The following is a 19,877-nucleotide window of genomic DNA, read 5'->3' on the forward strand; positions in this document are numbered from 1 at the left end:
GGCCGGGTCTCTTCCCCTCCGAGGCTGTTCTCGCTTGGCGAGCACCCTACGTTGGCTTTGGCTGTCGCATAGCTGCCACCCGGGTATATCTGTAACTGACAACCAGGGTATGGGCTGTTGGACACCAGCTCCACAGCACTACCTTGATGAAAAGGAATGTCAATAGTCTTCCTCGTGTCGCCACCCAATGAATCATTCTTTCGTTTGCAAGAGAAACATGTCGCAGTTTTCCGGACCACATGCTGGAAGAACTTGGGAAAGATAGGAAGGCAACCGGTGAGGAACCTAGAGGCCACTTGGGCTGCTCTGCACCATCATTAGCTCGATATATAAAGAAGCGACATGGTAGGCTTCAAGGAGACATGTCGTTCCATGTCAAGACACTACTTACGCCCTCAGAAACTTGGGGACCCTAGGAAGACAACCGTCCGCTCTGCTCTTTCGGTCGTTGCTCCAGGCACCGGCGGTGAGATACATGATGCTCGAGATATGCCTAGATCATGACATTTAGACTGGAATGTATTGTCAGAAACGCGCAACTGGGGTCTCTTATTTTGATAAGACTGGAATCATGGACAGAGAGAATACTTGCCAGACACCGGGCTAACCGCTAAGCTTCTAATCCCATACGTTTCCTATTCGACACTGGGAAAATGACTAAAGATAAGCCTAGAATAGGGGAAATTCTGATTCTATCCGATGCAAGGAGGCCCGATCAGATCACCTGCAGTGTTGCATGGGGGAAATTCTCTCACGAGGTCTTCCCCTGATGACTTGGGAGAGTCCCGAGGAAACGGGTGCTTACGCTGTTGTGCAACCCTATTTCAGACCGTGTGGATGCCAGGTGGTCAGCGTTGAAGGCCGCAAGGGGTTATCGGTTCGCCCTTGCAGAGTATTGATGACTCGTGGGATAGCGGTCAGGCTGGTTGGTAACGTTAGTCCAAGAAACAGTCTCAGGTGTTCCAAAATGTATATTTTCAATAAATGTATGGATGGATGTATAAATGTTATCTATGGATATGTGCCATCAGAGAGTAACGGAAAACAGCCCGGTAAGCCCTTCTTCCCAGCTCTCCATCAACTCGCCACAGAATATCTCCACAGCAGACGTGTCCATGGTCTTCTCCAGCTCAGCTCGAAGCTCGGCACCAACTTCGCCCTTACCATCACCACCTCCGACCAGGTCGATCAATGACCCAAGCATACCGGGTTCCGAGATTCGTGACTTCAGTGTGCGGACATTTACTCGGATTGCTTGGTGAACTTGGCGTGCAGATTCGCCCAGACGTGTTACTTGGTCCTTTGATGCCTTGGCGATCTTGAAGCCCTTTCTTGAGACAATAGTCGCGATGAAAATCACCGCCTTCAGGGACTCCAACACGACAAAAAGATCATGGAAGCTCTTCCAAGATGGAGCGGTTGGGGTTTCCGATTTCAAGAAAATCGCAGTGTTCGATATGGCGCCGGAGATTTGGCCGTCGTCCACAGTAAGTTCCCGAGACTTCTCATTCAACCATTCCTCAACCTCAGTCAAGCTGCTTTCGACTTGCTCAGGGGAAACGGACTTGGATCCACCGAGGAATACGGCCACCCGGAAGAGGTTCAGGTTAACCTTGGCACCCTCAATCTCGGAACCGGTCATCTCTGAGGCCGCATTCGACCCCACGAGATCTTCGAGGGTAGGCAGCTCATGCTGAGCCGTTATGGGTTTCTGAAGAATTATATTCTTAAGAAGCCCAAACAGCTCGTCTGCCATTCTGGTTGATTTCACCCATTGCTCCTGTTTTCCGTTAGAGATATCCAGCAAACCAAACATTGAAGGGCAAATTTACCTGAGGCAAGGGTCCCAAGCGCACCCGCTCCTCCAGGGTCGGCTTGCCCGGGGCTTCGCAGTTCATGAATGCGTCGAACACCCGCTGATCGACTAAGGGCGATGTGTCCCTTGCTGCAGTTATGTGTGAGCGGCTGTCCATTGCTTCAAAGGCACCAAAGCTTACCAATATCTTCGTGACCCATAGGATCGCCACCGACCAGTCTCTGAATACGCCGCACCTCGAGCGCCCAAAGCCTTCTACAGATGCTATTTTTAAGGCGTTTCTGAAGGTCTATTGTCCCTTCGATATTCACGTAGCTGCCAAGGTCCAACCCCTTAGACCGATGCCTGACCGTGGTGATATCGGCAGTCCGGTAAAAGTTGAGGGCCTGAACGAACGCGGACTGCGGGTTGAAGTCCTTGTATTCAGCACCCTCGATAGGCGGGGCCGACTGCGGATGGATCGTGGCAAGACGTGTGAAGAGATTGTGGGCAACGGTCTCAAATTGTATCTGCTTGACAGAGAGCTTGCTGAATGTCTTCAGAGCCAACGATCCTGCGCCCAAGCGGAGATAGATTCGTACAAGAAGAAGCAGTGCCTGGTAGTTGTGAGGAGAATCCTGGAGGAGGCGTTCCAGAATGGCTGCTGCGCGAATATGAATGAGATTTAATACTTGTTCCTGGTTGGTGGAAGCCAAGGTTTCACCGAAGCGAATCAAGCTCATAGCTGCGAGCAACAGTAGATCGTCGCTGGGCTGGCTCTCAATTGTAGACGAAGCAGCATCTCGTTCCGGCCGCTCCACATCCCGATACTTTTGCAGGCAGCGCGAGGCAAATTCTTCCACCTTTGACTTGGTCACATTTGATTCGTCAGCCGACAGCAGGAAGCAGTACTCGAACTTCAGCCCGTTGATAGCGGCAACACCCTTAAAAGGATCGTTCTTTTTCTGTGACAACCTATTAGCTTTGCGGTAAAAAAGCGCCACGCTTCTGGTGGTACATACGCCACTCGTTTCCCCTTGGTTCTTGGCTGTATACTCCACGAACTTGGACAACGAATCCTTATCAAGTGCCGACAAATACGTTTGCAGGTCACCGAAGCAGTATAGTTTGTTCTTATTAAGATAAAAGTACCCTTGACAGGCGGCAACCAGTTCATCTGCCTTTAGACTGCCCGACTGGAAGTTGAAATGGATCAGATCAAGACGGGCCAATTGTGCATTGCGCGACTTTGGCTCATATTCAATGAATCCATCAATAAACTTTTGGGTTTCCGCAAGAGTTCTGAGAAGACCTGTCAGCTACCATCTCGGAAGTAGTTCCATGCGAGGATCATGACGTACTCCTGGTTATTGATGTTCCGAACCGCAGCGACGAGTAGGCTCCAGACTGCCCAATCGTCATGCTCCTGGAGGGCCTTTCGTTCGTCTTCGGTATTGGGAATAGCGAGGAGGCTCTTTGTGTAGGACAAGCCCTCGGTCCACATCTGGGCCTTTTCGAGGCTGGAGAGCTTCTCCCCAACGAATGACCAATCATTTTGAATGATTCGAGAGCTGATCCCAACCGTTTCGCTATTGAGGATGCTCACGAGTTCAGAATGACGCCCTTGAGACTCAAAGATTTTGGCAAGAAGGAGAAGCTCCTCAGCATTTTGGATAGCTCGTGGAGGGCTTAGCAGCTCTTTCTGTTTGCATGGCATTAAACATTATCATCATGTCCCAAGAGCCACAGTAATATGTATGAGAGCACCAGCGGACGGAGTTCAAGCGTAGTGAGGAGTGTCATACCGGATCAGAAGGAACACTATCAGCAGCCTTCGACGCCATGCGGTAGGCCAAGGTTCCGAACAGCTTGCGCTCGGTCTCGGAGCTGGAATCGTCGACGGAAACGAGGTAGCTGAGGAAGATGGCCCAGAAGTAGTACTTTCTGTCTTTAGGGAAATTGCTCTGGAGGGTCATGGCAGCCTGTTCCTCACGAGGTTAGTTCCTATGTGGCCCAATTGATGTGCGTGCGAGCGAGTAAATATCCCGACCTTCTGTGCGGACTTCCAATCGTCACCATCGAACGCATACTCGAACCACTTCATCTGAAGATCTAGATCCTGGGGCTTGGCTTTGGAGGCTCTTTCCCATATGCTTCTCATGGCATCTGCTTGACCACCCATCTTCTGCAAGGTATCGTAAAGGATGTCCAGCGTTTCGAGATCCGTCGCCGGAGGATCCACTTTGCATAGAGCGAGGGTCTCGTCAATGCCGCGCTGGTGATGAGCGCCGTCGGCATGCCGAAAGAGAACGTGCGCCTTCCACGCCTAATATTTGGGCAAATACATACGATTCCAACAATCAGCCACTGGTTGAAATGGATCGATCCGACCGACCACTCACTCTGAGAAAGCGGGTATCCTCGCCCTTTTTCATGCGCTTCTCGATAAGCTGCAGGGCCTGCTTGAAATTCTGCCCGTCAATGGCATCTTGGATTGGCTTGTTCCGGCGGTGGAACACGGCGTCATTGGCGAACATGGCGAGAGAACAGTTGGATATCCAATTGGTAACTAGACGACGGGGACTCCGGAGGTCGGCTCAACAACAGAGGGGGGACGTGGGCGTATGCTGCGCAGCCAAGCACAGCACACGATATGCGGGGGAATTCGAGGATGGCGGGATGGTGGATGGTTTCCGCATCTGCTTGAATCTCCGGCGGTTTTTCATTGCGGGCGGCAGTTGCAAAGGCGGTGATGGCGGTGTCCCTCCACCGATTAGTGAATTTAATGGACTAATAGTGTTTTCATATTCATTTTTTTTTTTTTTTAAATTCTATTATATTCTTTAATTTTTGTGATATATATAGCACTTAGCCAGTCGAATATTCCCCGAGTTGACCGAAATATTGCCGTCTTCTCAATATCCTTGACATCGAACAGCGATCCGGATACGCTCGTTGGCATTGAAGAGGAGGCATTTTCATTCCAAAAAGAGAAATAAAGTAATATACATGTACCAAAACAATCAACCAAGGTAGACTGCGGCGACCAATCTCGGGATAACAGATCCACAATGCGACAATGCGCTTATCTCGTGGGCCAACTAGTAAACTGTATGAAAGTTCAACAGGATCCACCGAGAATGACATGTTTTTGCCTGCAAACTTATGTCAATTGGTCTCGATGCTGATCGGTGGACTAGAAAAGTGACCATGATCCATGTTCCATGGTGATGTTGAGTACTTTGGCTCGCAGGTCATCAGCATTGGCTTTGTGTAATCCATTTAAATGCTCACAATATAACTGGTAGCCTTGCCACAAGCATGACTATTGCTTTGCGGCCGGAGACCCAGCAAGCTTCTTTTGCGTCAACTACAGCGGCGTTAGCTACAAGACCGCTTCTGGGCCCATTGCTCCGAGAAAAAAAAGGAGGCCCCTCGAGGATTGAAAGTGCTCTGGGACAACCTACCCACTGCTTTTTACAGTCACGATAGGCTCTAGAAATACCTAGTCAGCGGTACTGTTCGGGGCCTCGTCGAGAAAAGCATGAACATACTGGAAATAATCGTGACACATCTCCCGGTCGTAGGCATTCCGTTTCATACATTTCAGACTACGGTCTGCAAAATCCTGACAAGGATCAAAGTACTCGCTTGCAGTTTTACTGTAGAGCGGACGTGGTCAGTTTGAATGGCAGACACAACAAAGATCCAAGGGTCCAAGAGATGAGCTCCAAAAAATTGCGAGATGAAAAAGTTGGATCTAGTAAGCGCGATATAGATAGGAAGAAAATGGAGCCTTCTGTTCGTAGCAAGTCCCAAGTCCGACTGCAACAGTACATCTTTGAAGAGCAGAAAACCAAACTTACTTGCTGAATTTGCGTTCCACATTTCCCCAGGAATTGGGATGGGCCTGCTCTGGCGACTGCTGTTCTGATTGAGATGACATTGCAAGCCGAATCAAAGTTGGCGATGAAATTAATGACGAGGAGTATACAGGAGCAATCGGGGTGTCCGTCTCCAATGCTGGCGGATGAAAGCGAGACGGAGGTTTGGCGGGCTAAACCACTTTCGGCGATCCCCGGTCTTGGCGCGGAGAGTACCTGTCGGCTTAGTCATCCGCACGTAGCCCTAGGATTTCGGGGTATACAGTTCTGTAGTTATCCGAGATAACTCCAGAGTATACAAAAGCCTCGGTGCCACTGAGACATGTTGAGGGGAAATAGTGGACTAAGGACGCATTGCCCACTGCGGATGACTGAATGCAGTTGGACTGGAAACTAAGTGTACAACAGCGCTTAATGTGTGGTGGCCAATGCTACTACGCCGTACACCTGGGGGCTGATGGATTCCAACGACAGCCGACTCCGTCATGCTTCCACCCTTCACGAAAAAAGATCTCGACTCAAATGCATTGAAAATACAGCATTAGTGGAATGTGAGCGACGCAGTCATCCGCTGGATTGGCCAACGTCGTGCTTCTCTCCGGCCTCCACATGCCATGTCAATTTGCCCATCCGCCATCATCGCATCCCGTCCATCACTGCATTAACGCTGACTGCAGCCACTAGTCTTTGATTCCAGAAGGGCTTTCATGTTGGCGTCACTTCACCAGGCCGGAAAAATACCTCACTTTCACCTGTGATAACCGTGCCAGTGACGTAGACTGTCCTAAAGCCAGAATTTTACTCTATACTACTCACCGATCGTGGTTGCTAGGTCAATCCGACTCTGGCTGGGAGACTAAGCGAAAAGGAACGTATACATATTCTTCCAGATGTCGAATTAGTTTCCCCCCCTCATGATCTTTCCAGGTTATGGAAGCAGGAGGGTAGAAAGTGAACGCTACCAATAAAGACGTAGAAATGACTTCCGCGATTATCAACTGGAGTGGTCGAAAGCGTGGTGATATCGCAAGTTTTCCCGGAAGTTGGATCCAGCAGGCCAGCGAGGGGCCAAGTCTAGTCAAGTCAAAATGCATGGTAAGTGGAACAACTTGCCATATGAACATGGTACCCTCTGGTATTTCCTGCTTATAGCTTCGAGGCCTGTCCGACCCTCAAAGAGGACCCTTGCCTGACGTTAATGAAGAAATATAGAGAATGTCAATACCAGAGTAACCAAATGGCAAACCACTCAATCAGGGATCAGGGGCATGGAGGCCTCGAAAAAAAGGGCACAGTAGTTGTTATGTCAAACGGCTTCACTGTTTGGTACTTTTGTAATCTCGAAATGACCAAGCAAGCCTTGACTGTTGAACACATCCTGCGGCAAGAAAGACATGCTTGAAGGCACGCGATGATAAGTATTGCCACGACCTAAGCGCCCAGTCCGGAACTCATCACACCTGGACAATCCACGCTGTTCTGACGCCAAGCAAATTATCCCGCGGATGCAAGTTTGCAGAACGCAGGGCGACACGAGCAAAAGGCATTAATTCTGACAGGAGCGCTTCTGATGCTCGTAATTGTCACCGTTGCAGCGGTTGTGGCTTCTGTCCTTGTTGGTTTCTCGGCTTGGCTTTTGAATACCGTAGAACTATAGTGCTCCGTACTAGTCTCCCTGTGTCCTGGAAATTCGATGGAGACCTGCATGAACAACTGTCGAATGCCATGACCGAGATTTAAACCAACCTAGACTGAGCTGGGAAGGTGTCATATCTCAAATGAGTTGACTTCTTGGAGTCCATCATCCGACGGTGAAGCGAATGGCGAGCGCATCGGAGTCGGGGGTTGTCAGCGACATATTTAGCCAGCCGAGCAGATCACGGCGTCAAGGACGGGGGTAGGCTAGGTCCAGAGGATCTGCCCTGCCCGAGCGACGTTGGCTGTTGGAAGTGTTGGACTGGACGGATCGGCCTGTGGGGACGTGCGAGGATTAATTAAGAGCGATCGGGCGGGAGCGTCACAGTCACGGGTCGCGCGTGTTTGTTCGGTTTGCGCGCCGAAAAGAAAAAGTGCCTGGCAATCGACCTGTCAGGACATCCTCGAACCTTGCCCTCGCTCTCCGCTGTTTCTTACTTCACCTCGCCTTTCCCTTCTCTCCGCGATAAATACTCGATGCAATCCGGCCGATTTCCCCCCCCTCCGATCCACACATCCTCGCGCGTTTCCCTTTGATCCGCCCCGTCACCCCCGGCTCAAAGAGGTGACTTGCCACCCTCTACATAACCTCTGCCAATAGCTTCTGGCACAACCGGAATAGCGTTTTCTCCTTCTTGTTTTTTCTTTTCTTCCTCACAGTCCTGGCACCCGCCCCGCGAATTCTGTGTCGGTCTTGTCACAAATTCCCTGTCACAATACCCAACGAAAAGCTGCCCCTCGTCCTTGGGCGTGAACACCGAACGCCGTTAGCAGATGTCGCCTACACCCGCTGGGCCAGCTTCGAGCACTGGCTCTAATCATGTAAACGGGGCAAGAGATGCTGTAGAATCGGCTGGGGATACTTCCGGGGTAAGCTGTTTTCTGAGGAGCACGGGTAAAAGCATTCTAACGCGCGTATCTAGCTCTCTCAAACATTACAGGGACATGTGGATGACATTCGCACGTTGATACAATGTGGCGTCTGCATCAGGCCATTATACGAGCCTTTCACACTTGTCTGTGGGCATACATTTTGTTATACTGTAAGGCCATTTGTTTCACGATCATCCGGATAAGGCTTACTTATTGTCTACCAGTGCCTGACTTCGTGGTTTGGGAGTGGAAGATCAAATAAGACATGTCCTGATTGTCGAGCACCGGTGAAGTCGGAACCATCGCCTGCATACCTTGTACGTGATCATGACCCATACGAGCCCAGAGAGCAGCGAGAAGAAGTCAAGATGAATACTGACATGTTCAAGGTCCGCGCAGTTGTACAACTCTTCACAAGTCGAGCCGAACTTCTAGATAAGGGCGAGACCACGGCAGAGCATATACACCACCAACGCGAGGAGGCTGCAAAAATCGACAGGGATAAGAAAAACCCCCATCCTAGAGAAGGGGGTTTGTTCAAGGGCACGTTCAATAAAGCAAGGCTACCACCAGCGGCACCTGTCGTTGATCTCGAGGATGGTGTCGTTCGATGCCCAATTTGCGCCTGGGAGCTTGAAGAAGATTCAAATTGCATACAGTGTGGTTATCGCCAGGATGAAGGGTCTGTTACTGATACGTCCGATTATTCGAGTGATGATCTGGACGAGAATTCCGAGATGACAGACTATCTTGATGACGAGGCCGAGGACGGGTTCAACGGGGCGGATGATTTCGATTACAATGGTTTCTATGATGGGGTCCCCATTGATGCGATGCCGTTCGACCTCCAACACTTATATGAAATGCATCGTAACCATTACCCACATCAACGTCCTAATCTTTCACGTCACGGTATTACATCGGACGATTGGGATGGCCATGATGTAATGTCTGCCGTCCACGACAGCGAAGATGATGACGATTTGGACGATACTGACATGGATTCTTTCATTGATGATGGCGAGCATTATGGTCACGGGGAATACGATTCCGAGTCAGATCGATCAACAGTCGTGGGGGCACCTGATAACAGCACGCAAGACCACTATGGGGAGGATTCCCATCAGTATTCCGACATTCCAACGCCTCTGCTCGGGGATCTGAGTGATAGCTCTTCGGACAGTACAAGTGACGAAGGAGATGAGGATGTCGACGACATTCCCACGTCTCAAATCGGGACACTTCTGAGTGATAGCTCGCCGATTATTACAGGCACTGAAGGAGATGGGAATATCGACGACATTCCAACGTCTGAAATCGGGACACTCCTGAGTGATGCTGATAGCGTGTCAGGAATTACAGGCACTGAAGGAGATGGGGATGACGACGATGGAAGTGAAGATGACGAGCCAATCCGGCCCGCCGTAAGCGGAAATCGACGCCGACCGAATACTTGGACAGCCCATGTCTCAAACTCGCCAGCGCGTCCATGGCGAATGAATTCGAATGGCCGCCCGGCTCAATCACGCGGGACGTCAAATGCTCGGAATCGACCGCCGGCGGGAAGTTCTATGGCGAACGCGATCAGGCTGGAGGATGACTCTGACGAAGGTCCTGTGAGACCCTCCAGGAGAGCAAGACGATAGAGCAAACTGCCAGGTTCCGGTTTGACAAATCGTTAATGGACTCATATTCTCAGATACGATGTCGTGAATAATTCCCCGAGCGTTTTCATAGCGAATATGTATGGGTTTAATCTGAACCGATCTTGCATGTGGATCGGAAAATTCTGCTAGCCTTCAGTTCTTTTTACTTTTTCTTTTGCTATTTTTCTTTTTCTTTTGTTTTTCTTTTCTTTTTCTTTTTCTTTTTCTTTTGGGATTTCAGCCATTGTCATAAATCGGCCCGGTCAATCGGTGGTGAAAACACGATAACAGGAGGTCTTGCTTCCTCTTTTCTTCTTTCCCATCCGGTCCTCTTGCGATGTTTTCTTCCTCTTGTCTCTTTCCCCCCGGAAGCACTATTTATACCCCCCCAAAATTAGTAACACGAATACCCAACTTGATTCCATCATCGAAGCTCATATTTCCGAATTCTTTGTATGTTAGCGATGAGGTCTCTCAAAATGTCATCTGTCATGCTGGCTGAAGGTCACATACTTTCATATGCGAAAATAATTTCGTATAAACCCCAGGAGTTGGTTTTTCAAAGGTAGCAACATGTACCAGGTGCTAGCATTTAAAAGCGTTCAATAAGCAGAGCATACACTTGGGTTCCGTTTATATATAGGTAGCGCTAGTACTCTCGAGCCAATAAAAACCGGACCCCTTCGAGTAAATCTCTTCTCCATCCCTTCGACTCCTCCAGATCCGGACATGTCGTCCAGAAGCCATGCGGTAGACCCTTGTAAACATATCTCATCGTCAGAACACCTTCGTTTGTCAACAGCTCATCGAACAAGAAAGCCTCATCCCGCCGGGGATCCCACCCGCAGATATAGAACGCGGCTCGGAAGGCTATGTTTGCGTGAGATTCAAACAGAAGGGGCGAGAGACGTTTGTCACTGGGTGGTGCTCCGTATTTCTCTGCACATTGGCTGTCAGATGGATATTCTCACATCAAAATCCTTGGAGTTGGGGACCTGCCTGCGAAGTAGTCGATCGATTTTCTCGTTAGGCCTGGAGCGTCGTTGATCTCATCTACGCTGAGGATTCGATCCCGGTACTGTGCTGGACGTGCGTCTGGGTGGCAGAAGCTGCCTGCTAGGAAGAGTAGCCCGGTCAGTCGGGGCTGGAGGCCATCATGAGCTGCTAGATGTGCGATTCCGGCGGTGAAGTTTGCGCCAGCAGAGGTGCCGCCTAGAATGAATCCCTTTTGTAGGTTGGTCGATAATCGCTGCTGGCCGGTGGGCGAAGCGGCCTAGACAATTATCGATCAGTCAGTCAATTAGTCTGGCAGACAAGCAACGCGCCCAGGAATGGGTCAGTGTATCCCACTTACCCAGTACACCACATCGCGACTATCTTCGAATCCCACGGGGAACCGATGTTCCGGCGCCAACCGGTACTCGACGTTGAGCGCTAGAAGGGGGATGTCGGCCGCGATGGCACGGCAGGACTCGTCGTCCGTTTCCAGGCCGCCGGTGACGAATCCTCCGCCGTGGAGGTAGATGAGCAGCGGGAGATTGGCCGAGTTGGATTGCTTGTAGGATCGCACTCGGATTGGGTGGTTATCGCGGGCTGGGATGTCGAATTCCTCGATGTCTAGACCGGGCTGTGGTTTGATGGGAAGATGGTCGCGTGTCATGGGTACCACGAGAGTGTTTGGGGGGAGGTTATTAGGGAACTATGACTGTTAGTGATAAGGGCTATATTGAGGACGATTGCAAAGGATGTTAGCGGAAGGGAACGATTTGCGATGCACTTACGTCTACCCATTTGGGATGGGGAGAAGCCAGAACACGATGCTCGGTCATGGTGATGGTTGACAGTGTGGGGATTCTGAATGAAAGGAGGAGATGTAAAGAAGACAGTCATATGTTAGGAGAGAGAGAGCAGAAGCTATTTAAAGGGATGGACATGGAGACCTGCATCTAATCAGATCATCAGAAAGATCAGATAAACATCTGTTGACCATTTTCCCAATCCGGAAACCCGGCGGGGGAGCCAATGCTGGCAAGCTCTTCCCTTTCGAGTGATCTGAGGGCGAGGGCAGTTGAATAAGGGGATATATAGCAGTGACCTAATTATATAATGCCAAACTATATTCTTTAACGGCATTAGCACATAGAAAGTATATATTTAGTCCAGAATATGACGACTACAATTCAGGCACCACGGCTGTCCGACGAGTATACTAGAGGAATCCCTAATTAGCTGAGGATCTTCTTGACCTATCTGCAGCGTAAATTGGACAATCGATCCAGAAGAGTTGTAAATTCAAATCAGAAAGGGAAAGAAACCAGCTTGCCAGTAATGAAAGGTGGATGAGTACTATCATGTCGGTCGTGTACTCCCGGTCTCAGTAGAGAGTAGTCGGACAGACTACTACTATTTACTACTCCACCTACCTAACTACTATGGGAAGGTGCTAAATCACTTGGGCGATATAATCGACTTACTGCGTTATTACATTCAGCGATGCTTGCTTTCGGATTTTGCACAGCCAGTACCTCAAACAACTTGTTCTCAAGCGCAGAGATCTTACCAATGAGAAGTGTTTGAACCGCGCCGACTTTCCCCAGCTGAGGGGATTCCATAATTATGTCGTCAACACCAACAATGCTATGTTCACCGCCCACATCATCGTAGCGTTTTATTGAGCTGTTTGGTTTTATCGCCCCACTGTCAGGTACGCATTCCATCCAACTTCGTCGACCCAATCTTCCCGTCTTTGGCAGACCAGTTCAACCAAGAACCTTTCTGTTTGTCACTATGTCCTCGAACTCGAGCATCAAACGCGATGGCTTCACCTCCGAATATGGCCGGTTCTGCACCGTGCGCGGTCGTATCCAGCGACAAGACGGCGCCTCTCTCCGATCTATGTTCTTGCCCAAACTCACCCCTGCAGGTCAGAGAACCCTGCGAGACCACCGAGACTTTGTTCGCGGACAGTTACAGCACTACGACGTGGCTTTTGAAGAGCCCCAGTTCACTGGCAACGGAACACAGCTGATGAAGAAAGCCCTCCAGGCGGGGAAATGCGACACGGTACCCCCGCATATCCTGGAGATGGAGATGCAGATGCACCGTGACTGGCTTGATACTTGTACAATAGAGCAACTGTCTCATGACCCTCAATGGATCATAGAGAAGCACTTTGGGAGTGCCCGGCAGCCGGACCGCACAATCACCACCACCGTTCTCGGGGTTCCGTTCCCCTGGTCCAGTGAGTATCGGGTGAGTCTGATACAGAATGCTGCTAGCAAAGTGGCAGGACTGCATCATGAGATAGGGCAGGGGCCGAGTACGAAGACGGTATTCGTGGGCTGGGATAAGGCTGCGGTAGAGAAAGCAGCCAAGGGACATGCTGCGAAGGAGAAAAAGGAAAACCAGGGATATGCTGCGAAGAAGAAAAAAGAGCTTCAGGCTGCGAAAAAGGAACGAGAGACTGAGCGTGCAAAGTCACATGCAGACTACCGCCGCCAGGCTCGAAAGGTGGCATCACCCGTCGGGAGCTACATGATTGATTGCAGAGAAATTGAAGAGCAGTGGCCTGATCAGGCGGAGGATCTATATCTTGATATCGACGCCACTGGTGAGCCTGGCGTTTTCAAGGCAGAGTTTGACTTTGGTGTCTTGGAAGGCGTGATGATCCTCTGTGCCGACAAGGCCATACTAGAACGGTACTGTTCTCAGGGGGATGAACCTAGCGAAGATGAATATGAATGGGACGAGGAAAGCTTGGAGGAGGATGTTTTCGAGGATGAAAAGCCCAAAGTAGGGTCCAAGAGAAAGGCGCCTGCTCCTCAACGTGGCGGCGGATCAAAGAAATCCAAGAACACCCCGGCCCGTACCTTTCTAGTGAAAATGAGGGGTCGTGAGACTGGTGAGGGTGAGATCATGGACGTATCGAAGAATGGCACCATCACATTCAAGGATGGCCAGTTTGCCAGCTTCATGGGCAAGGCTGACATGGCCTTGGTCGGTACGGGAGTGGTCTTTACTGCACGGAAGGTGTCCGATACATCAAGCTCACAGGGGGCGGAATGGGCGGACTATTCGGGGAGACAGCATGAGAGGGAACGAGTCAGCAGGTGGCACTGATTTAAGCTGATGAGCTAGTACTCTCTTCATTGGCTGTCAGTTTTTGTTCTCTCCTTACAGTCACATCGATATGCTTGATGAATGATGATCATGTTTTGGTCTCAAGCCTTGGTACCAGGTCATTTGATTATAGCAGAATTGACCCCATTTGCACGAAAGTTGTTGAGAAAGTCCGAAAGAGGCGGAGAGAAGAACAAGAAAGAGGAAGAGGGTAAGGAAGACGGTAACCCTAAAGGCCTCGAATCAGCCTTGCTGGCGGTCATGTGACGGGCAAGCACCTCGTATCCAAAGTGGCGATCGGTAACTCTAACCTTCTTCTCATTTTCGGCCTTCTAGTATATATCTTCCACGAGAGACAGAAAATTTGTTCTTCAGTGTCCGAGTGCTCATGAACAGAGTCCAGCCCGTACAGGTTGCAAATCAGAAAATATCATGCCTGTCGCACCAGGTCAACAAGTGCTGGTCCTCCACCCTAGTAAAAACGAGCGCATGAATATATCGAAAGATGGCCGCATGCTTCAGACCGTGTTTCGTTTACCAGATGAGAACAGGACAGTCCCGTACCATTCCAGACGACCTCATAAGAAATCCAGGGCTGGTTGCATAACTTGTAAGAAACGGAGAGTCAAAGTGTGGCAGTCATGATCCTGGGATCTACGATGACGACACTAATCTTGCTAATATAGTGCGATGAGAGAAAACCACTTTGCCATAGATGCGAAGTTCGTGGCGTGGAGTGTAATTATGCACCGGATTCTGACAAGAGTAGCCCTATCGAGATAATATCCAGACTCGAGAAGCCTAGCACAGCGGACTTTTCCTTCACTCTTGCCAGTATGGCATCGCGGATCGACGAGAGTCTCAGTATCGGATCCGATTTTAACTCACCGAAATCATCACAGCCCTATAGTCTGATGGCGTTTCAGCATTTCATGAAATGGTCTACGGGAACAGTTGTTCTTCCTGCCATTCGGGCCGTGATGGAAAGCGATATGGTACAGGTGGCTTTCAGTGTAAGTCTAGGCATTGTAAGGATATGTCACTATTGTTCCGCAGTACTAAAGCAGTACTATAGAGCCCTTACTTGCTGTACACGATCCTGGGAGTCGGCATGCTTCATTTGAACCGCGTCTCCCGATCGACGGAACCAGGCCGAAGATGCGCGGAGGCCCATTTCTGGCAGCAGGCGATCCGATTATATCAAAATGCATTACTCCCCGGGGTTAACCAGAAAAATTTCGATGCGCTCATTTCGACATGCATGTTCATGGGTGTGGTGTCCATCTGTCCTGAGAATTTCGAGCCCACTGATTCCTGGGTCCTCACTAACAACCCGGCCGACATGAACTGGCTTTGCCTGCAGAGTGGTCTGCGGTGCCTATTGGAGTCAGCATCCCGATACCTTCCGGGGAGTATCTGGGAGGCCGCATTTAAAGCGTCTGAGCAAGTTGAATGCCATCTTTTCAACCATGATGACCAGCTTGGACGAGAAGGCCTCGATCCGCTCTTTGCCGATTTCTGCGACATCGACGACCTCACGAGCAGCCTGACAAGCCCGTATTACGTTCCACTTCGGTCTATCACCACGTTGATCCAGCTGGATAAGAACCTTCCCAATGCTGCCCGATGTACTACCTTCATGGGGCGATTGGAATTCGATTTCCTGGATCTGCTTCGGTCAAGAGACCCACCGGCTCTTGTGATCCTTGCGAACTGGATGGGATTGATGTGCACGCTGGCAGAATGGCAACCATGGGTCGAGGGCAGGCTGAGGAACGAATGTGTGGCCATTTGTATGTATTTGGAACGCAGCACCGACCCCAGGATCCCGCCGCTTATGGAGTTCCCTGCTCTTGCGTGCGGGTATTCCCAGCCAGTCAGTATAAGCTGACTGCATCGTGGATCAATAAATGAACAAATGATGTGTTATGAAGCGTTTGAAATTGTACTATGTGTCTGGTGTTAACATGCCGCTATGTTTAAATTGGGAATCTATGTGTGTCATATCATAGAAGACATTCAGCCCATCAATGCTAGGAGAAATTGAAACCGTTCATCTCGAACTTCGAATTTGTGATACGATAGTTTCGAGACCAAACTGAAGCCAATAATCTTCTCGAGAACTTGTCCAGTGCCGAGAGATGCAGTTCTATCCCCAGGCCGCAGCGGCTTGGCGCTCTCGAGAGTACAGAGATACTACTGTTTCTTCACCTCGATTGTAGAACAAAGGTGGCACCAGCTCTTTCGCAAATATCTGGTTTGTAGATAGATATGTACATCCGGACCTGTCGGTCCAATATCACAGCAACATGAAGAAGCCTTCTAATGCGAAACTTTTAGAAAACAATATGCAAAGACCGCCGATCCGGGAATAGCCAAAGTACACAAGAAGAACAGTGAAATCAATAGATAGAATACATACGCCACGTCACCGTGATTCATCCCATGGGCCAATTACGCCTCCTTTGAGGTCACGCCCGCAAAGAACGGAACTTCAAAAACAACGGCTCCGTTGCGGCCATCCGCGGCGGCCCCGTCGTGATAATTGTTCGCAAAGCACTTCCAACGTCCAAACCGGTGCTCCTTGCCGACGGCTGCCACTATGCAGAGCCCACGGGGCTCAGAGTCTGAGGATTTCGACTTGGACTTGGACTTGGGCTCGGTCGATACCTGACCGGGCTTAATCGTGTCTGCCCGGCGTTCGAAAACGGCAATACCGTTGACCACGCCCTTGACCAGCGGCTCAGGACCGTCTTTGGCCTCGTCGGTCCGTGGCGTATCGATGGCCATATGATCTGGGTTGGCAGGGGTGTCAAAAGCGAGGGTTTGCTTCAGCTGCGCAGACGGTGTATCGGGGGAGACCACGTTTCCACCACCAACAGGTCCGAGTGGCAGAATCATCTTCTTATCTTCAGAGATCTTCCAGGCGCGAATCCAGCCATCCCAGCTTCCACTCAGCACAATATCCGTACCCGGCACAGTGGTTAGAGCTGTGATCCAGCGAGGCATCCGTCGAAGGAAGCGGGAGTTTGCCGATGCAACGTCCTGATCAACTTCGTTTGAGAGCTCATCGAGAGGAGGAATAGGGTCGAGGCCGTGGGCGAGCGGGATCGTATGGAGGGGCTTTTTCTTGTGAACGGACCAGAGCGAGAGAGCACCCGAGTCCGAGCCAGTAACAAAATGACTGGGAGGCAAAGGAGCCACGCAGTCAATGTTGTTTTCCTGGTACGAGTCCTTCTTCGAACCACCACGGAAAACCAGCTGGGATTCATCCACAACCTTCCATAATCTGGCCGTACGATCGCGCGCTCCCACACTGATACATTCGTCAATCGTCATTGCCGCCAACGACGAGACATGGTCCTGATGTCCAAACAATGTCTCGACATAGGCATGTCCTGCAGAGCTCAAGGACCACGTCTTGATTGTGCGGTCGAAAGAACCGGAGAAGAGTTGTTCTCCGGAGCTCATCGTGGAGATATGACGAGCAAAGGCAAGCCCACTGACAGAGTCCCGGTGTTGTGTAAAAGTCTGCAATGGCTTCAGGGTTGCTGCGTCCCAGATAATCAATCTGCGATCCTCCCCGCCAGTCGCCACGTACTTCCCTGACGGCGACACGGCAACAGATAGGATGCTCTTGGTGTGGCCATGTTCTTCCTCGCTCTCGGCAATCTTTTGCAAGCCCCGTGCGAATTTCACTTGTTTCGGCTTTCTCCGCTGCGGTTTCGGGCGGCGTTTCGACGAGTCCTGATCGTTTGTCGTAGCGGCTGCGGGCGCGGCACTGGGTGTAGCGAGTTCCCACTTGATCAGCGTTTTATCCTTGGACACCGTGTATGCGTAGGGTGGATGGACTGCAATAGAGGTGGTCGTCTGGGTATCCGCTCGAAAGAAGGTATGCGACGCTGTCGAGAAAGCCAAGTCCGACGCAATCTGACGGTACACCCGGCCTTTGAACTCGTCCTTTCCGAGGGTTAGCAACGTGCAGATCCATGACGAAAGCGCGGAATACCAATACATACCACATCTTCTTTCAGTCTCTCCGCAATGAGATCTCGGTCGATTTGCGCCGCATCAAACCCAACATCATCCACTTCATCCCGGATATTTTCAAGATATCTCTCGGCAAGTTTCAATCTTCGGTCTCCGGCCGTCTCTCCCTCATCGGATTCCGAGCCACTCTCCTCGGACAGCCCGGGCGCCTGGCTTTCTACATCTTCCCCATCCAAGTCACTTCCCGAGATCGATTCATCCCGCTCTCTCGAATTCTTCTCTGCGTCGACTCCTCGTTTCTTGGAGGCGGGGGCTCCGGCGCGGTCGTCTCTCTTGCGCTTCCGCTGAGAAGCGGGCAGGGTGAAAAAGGACGACATGACCGCGTAGTCTGGCGTCAGGTAACCGGGGGATTGGAACGGGCGAACGAATGCGAATGGGGAAGATGAAGCTTTCGCTCTTCACTTTTTTTCTGCCGGTGGCCCGTGCAGGCGGAAAGCGCAAGAATGTTACGCCTAAATGCTGACTCAGCGGGACAGCTCTCCGCCTCAGGCTCCCAAAGCAGCTCCCAAGGCAGTCAAGCTCCGCGCGGCCAGCAATCAGCCATACCCTTCCTCCAGCTCCACCATCACTGTCCCTTCGTTTCTTGCTCATCTCCTCACTACCTGACACCTGAAACTAGCCATGTATGATTCATTCTCCCCTGCCAATGCTTTTCACCCCCAGCTGATCGGTTGTTTCCTAGGGAGGTTCTACTCGGCATCACTGGCAAGGACTTTGTCATTGTGGCGGCGTCTAAGGCCACTATGAGGGGTCCGACTATTATCAAGGCCGAGGATGACAAGACACGACAGCTGAACAAGAACAGCCTTATGGCTTTCTCGGGAGAGGCGGGAGATACCGGTTCGTACACCCGACCCAACCGCAGATGACTCGGCAGACAGGTGGAAGGCACGGGCAAGCTGACTGGGAATGCGTAATAGTACAATTTGCGGAATACATCCAAGCCAACATCCAGCTTTACACGATGCGGAACGACACCGAACTGGGACCGAATGCAGTGGCCAACTTTGTCCGAGGAGAACTGGCACGGAGTTTGCGATCGCGCAGCCCGTACACGGTCAACCTGTTGCTGGCTGGCGTGGACCCCATCTCCGAAAAGCCAAACCTATACTGGATCGACTACCTGGCATCGCTGGCGCCCGTTCCATATGCGGCCCACGGATATGCCCAGTAAGTGGAGAGTTGGATGCCGGGTCATGATGACCTCGGCGTTAAGCATCGCCAGAGGAATAGGAACTAAGATCTCCCAGATACTACTGCTTGTCGACCCTCGATAAACATCACCACCCCGATATCACGCTCGAGCAAGGCCTCAAGCTCCTAGAGATGTGCACGGACGAGCTGAAGCGCAGACTACCGATCGACTACAAAGGAGTATGTTGCAATGGATCTACCGGTCGCTGAACAGGAATCTTACTGACAACCTCTAGGTCCTAGTCAAGGTCATATCCAAGGATGGCGTGAAGGAAGTGGACTTTGATAACGACAGGATCGTCAAGAGTGCTTAATGCGGTGTTGTATCATACCAATATTATGATGTCTTTTGTTTTCGGCTTTACGGGACCTGGGTCTTTTTCTTCCTTCTTTTTGAGGATCGATTGCATGGTAGAAAATCAATTCAATGAACTAGAACTCGAGCGTAGCTGTGATGGAGGTAGATTATGCCAGGCGATCCGATGCGAATCCAACCACGAGGCGTAAGACCAGCCATATGTCATAGTGCCGGCCGGCTGTTTGTCTTGTTTGCACCCCTCCGCCGCCCATCGCGTTTTCGCCGGTTTCGATTCCCGCGCCAGTTTTCACCTTCATTTCCAT

The 19,877-nt window shown here is 50.8% G+C and overlaps 8 protein-coding genes across 8 annotated transcripts; 4 read left to right on the forward strand and 4 right to left on the reverse strand.

The window, feature by feature from the left end:
• Positions 1-992: 992 nt before the first annotated feature.
• On the reverse strand, positions 993-4,465 carry P170DRAFT_397965 (MDM20/NAA25 family protein). Its single transcript, XM_024846200.1, has 8 exons — positions 4,198-4,465; positions 3,846-4,121; positions 3,601-3,777; positions 3,157-3,497; positions 2,818-3,097; positions 1,998-2,760; positions 1,833-1,945; positions 993-1,780 (listed from the first exon to the last, which is right to left on the reverse strand). The coding sequence occupies exons 1-8, from the start codon at positions 4,330-4,332 to the stop codon at positions 1,028-1,030; spliced, it is 2,838 nt and encodes a 945-aa protein (XP_024709765.1). The 5' UTR covers positions 4,333-4,465; the 3' UTR covers positions 993-1,027.
• Positions 4,466-4,827: 362 nt separating this feature from the next.
• P170DRAFT_397968 (cytochrome c oxidase-assembly factor cox23) lies at positions 4,828-5,809 on the reverse strand. The gene is made up of 4 exons (XM_024846201.1): positions 5,662-5,809; positions 5,350-5,457; positions 5,263-5,290; positions 4,828-5,165 (listed from the first exon to the last, which is right to left on the reverse strand). The coding sequence occupies exons 1-4, from the start codon at positions 5,739-5,741 to the stop codon at positions 5,121-5,123; spliced, it is 261 nt and encodes an 86-aa protein (XP_024709766.1). The 5' UTR covers positions 5,742-5,809; the 3' UTR covers positions 4,828-5,120.
• A 1,960-nt stretch (positions 5,810-7,769) lies between these two features.
• P170DRAFT_505223 (uncharacterized protein) lies at positions 7,770-10,392 on the forward strand. The gene is made up of 4 exons (XM_024854270.1): positions 7,770-8,244; positions 8,298-8,417; positions 8,472-8,564; positions 8,637-10,392. Exons 1-4 carry the CDS (start codon positions 8,149-8,151, stop codon positions 9,891-9,893), a joined length of 1,566 nt encoding a protein of 521 aa, XP_024709767.1. The 5' UTR covers positions 7,770-8,148; the 3' UTR covers positions 9,894-10,392.
• Positions 10,393-10,542: 150 nt separating this feature from the next.
• P170DRAFT_347212 (alpha/beta-hydrolase) lies at positions 10,543-11,553 on the reverse strand (the record flags this gene model as incomplete). The annotated part of the gene is made up of 3 exons (XM_024843615.1): positions 10,543-10,843; positions 10,889-11,166; positions 11,248-11,553. The coding sequence occupies 3 exons, from the start codon at positions 11,551-11,553 to the stop codon at positions 10,543-10,545; spliced, it is 885 nt and encodes a 294-aa protein (XP_024709768.1).
• Positions 11,554-12,408: 855 nt separating this feature from the next.
• Positions 12,409-14,136, forward strand: P170DRAFT_397971 (uncharacterized protein). The gene is made up of 2 exons (XM_024846202.1): positions 12,409-13,250; positions 13,302-14,136. Exons 1-2 carry the CDS (start codon positions 12,681-12,683, stop codon positions 14,010-14,012), a joined length of 1,281 nt encoding a protein of 426 aa, XP_024709769.1. The 5' UTR covers positions 12,409-12,680; the 3' UTR covers positions 14,013-14,136.
• A 389-nt stretch (positions 14,137-14,525) lies between these two features.
• Positions 14,526-15,903, forward strand: P170DRAFT_442562 (Zn(II)2Cys6 transcription factor domain-containing protein; the record flags this gene model as incomplete). The annotated part of the gene is made up of 3 exons (XM_024850471.1): positions 14,526-14,642; positions 14,699-15,025; positions 15,088-15,903. 3 exons carry the CDS (start codon positions 14,526-14,528, stop codon positions 15,901-15,903), a joined length of 1,260 nt encoding a protein of 419 aa, XP_024709770.1.
• A 354-nt stretch (positions 15,904-16,257) lies between these two features.
• On the reverse strand, positions 16,258-18,427 carry P170DRAFT_505226 (ribosomal RNA-processing protein RRP9). Its single transcript, XM_024854271.1, has 2 exons — positions 18,032-18,427; positions 16,258-17,972 (listed from the first exon to the last, which is right to left on the reverse strand). The coding sequence occupies exons 1-2, from the start codon at positions 18,377-18,379 to the stop codon at positions 16,467-16,469; spliced, it is 1,854 nt and encodes a 617-aa protein (XP_024709771.1). The 5' UTR covers positions 18,380-18,427; the 3' UTR covers positions 16,258-16,466.
• Positions 18,428-18,762: 335 nt separating this feature from the next.
• pre1 (proteasome core particle subunit beta 4) lies at positions 18,763-19,708 on the forward strand. Its single transcript, XM_024848190.1, has 4 exons — positions 18,763-18,902; positions 18,983-19,232; positions 19,313-19,436; positions 19,493-19,708. Exons 1-4 carry the CDS (start codon positions 18,806-18,808, stop codon positions 19,568-19,570), a joined length of 549 nt encoding a protein of 182 aa, XP_024709772.1. The 5' UTR covers positions 18,763-18,805; the 3' UTR covers positions 19,571-19,708.
• The last annotated feature ends 169 nt before the right edge of the window (positions 19,709-19,877 follow it).

This window comes from Aspergillus steynii, assembly GCF_002849105.1.
Source record: "Aspergillus steynii IBT 23096 chromosome Unknown P170scaffold_1, whole genome shotgun sequence".
NCBI lineage: Eukaryota > Fungi > Ascomycota > Eurotiomycetes > Eurotiales > Aspergillaceae > Aspergillus > Aspergillus steynii.

What these genes read in the sequence shown, in the direction of transcription:
- P170DRAFT_397968 (XM_024846201.1), bottom strand. Translation starts at nt 5,741, where the DNA reads ATGTCATCTCAATCAGAACAGCAGTCGCCAGAGCAGGCCCATCCCAAT. An exon ending in GTGGAACGCAAATTCAGCAA is followed by an intron (nt 5,458 to 5,661) that starts GTAAGTTTGGTT and finishes TCCGCTCTACAG; the next exon opens with TAAAACTGCAAGCGAGTACT. An exon ending in ATGTGTCACGATTATTTCCA is followed by an intron (nt 5,291 to 5,349) that starts GTATGTTCATGC and finishes AGGTATTTCTAG; the next exon opens with AGCCTATCGTGACTGTAAAA.
- P170DRAFT_397965 (XM_024846200.1), bottom strand. Translation starts at nt 4,332, where the DNA reads ATGTTCGCCAATGACGCCGTGTTCCACCGCCGGAACAAGCCAATCCAA. An exon ending in ATTGGAAGTCCGCACAGAAG is followed by an intron (nt 3,778 to 3,845) that starts GTCGGGATATTT and finishes CGTGAGGAACAG; the next exon opens with GCTGCCATGACCCTCCAGAG. An exon ending in GCTTGGGACCCTTGCCTCAG is followed by an intron (nt 1,781 to 1,832) that starts GTAAATTTGCCC and finishes AACGGAAAACAG; the next exon opens with GAGCAATGGGTGAAATCAAC.
- P170DRAFT_505226 (XM_024854271.1), bottom strand. Translation starts at nt 18,379, where the DNA reads ATGTCGTCCTTTTTCACCCTGCCCGCTTCTCAGCGGAAGCGCAAGAGA. An exon ending in AGAGACTGAAAGAAGATGTG is followed by an intron (nt 17,973 to 18,031) that starts GTATGTATTGGT and finishes ACCCTCGGAAAG; the next exon opens with GACGAGTTCAAAGGCCGGGT.
- pre1 (XM_024848190.1), top strand. Translation starts at nt 18,806, where the DNA reads ATGAGGGGTCCGACTATTATCAAGGCCGAGGATGACAAGACACGACAG. An exon ending in GGGAGAGGCGGGAGATACCG is followed by an intron (nt 18,903 to 18,982) that starts GTTCGTACACCC and finishes AATGCGTAATAG; the next exon opens with TACAATTTGCGGAATACATC. An exon ending in TACCGATCGACTACAAAGGA is followed by an intron (nt 19,437 to 19,492) that starts GTATGTTGCAAT and finishes GACAACCTCTAG; the next exon opens with GTCCTAGTCAAGGTCATATC.
- P170DRAFT_505223 (XM_024854270.1), top strand. Translation starts at nt 8,149, where the DNA reads ATGTCGCCTACACCCGCTGGGCCAGCTTCGAGCACTGGCTCTAATCAT. An exon ending in CGGCTGGGGATACTTCCGGG is followed by an intron (nt 8,245 to 8,297) that starts GTAAGCTGTTTT and finishes GCGCGTATCTAG; the next exon opens with CTCTCTCAAACATTACAGGG. An exon ending in GGCATACATTTTGTTATACT is followed by an intron (nt 8,418 to 8,471) that starts GTAAGGCCATTT and finishes ATTGTCTACCAG; the next exon opens with TGCCTGACTTCGTGGTTTGG.
- P170DRAFT_397971 (XM_024846202.1), top strand. Translation starts at nt 12,681, where the DNA reads ATGTCCTCGAACTCGAGCATCAAACGCGATGGCTTCACCTCCGAATAT. An exon ending in TGGGCTGGGATAAGGCTGCG is followed by an intron (nt 13,251 to 13,301) that starts GTAGAGAAAGCA and finishes AAGGAAAACCAG; the next exon opens with GGATATGCTGCGAAGAAGAA.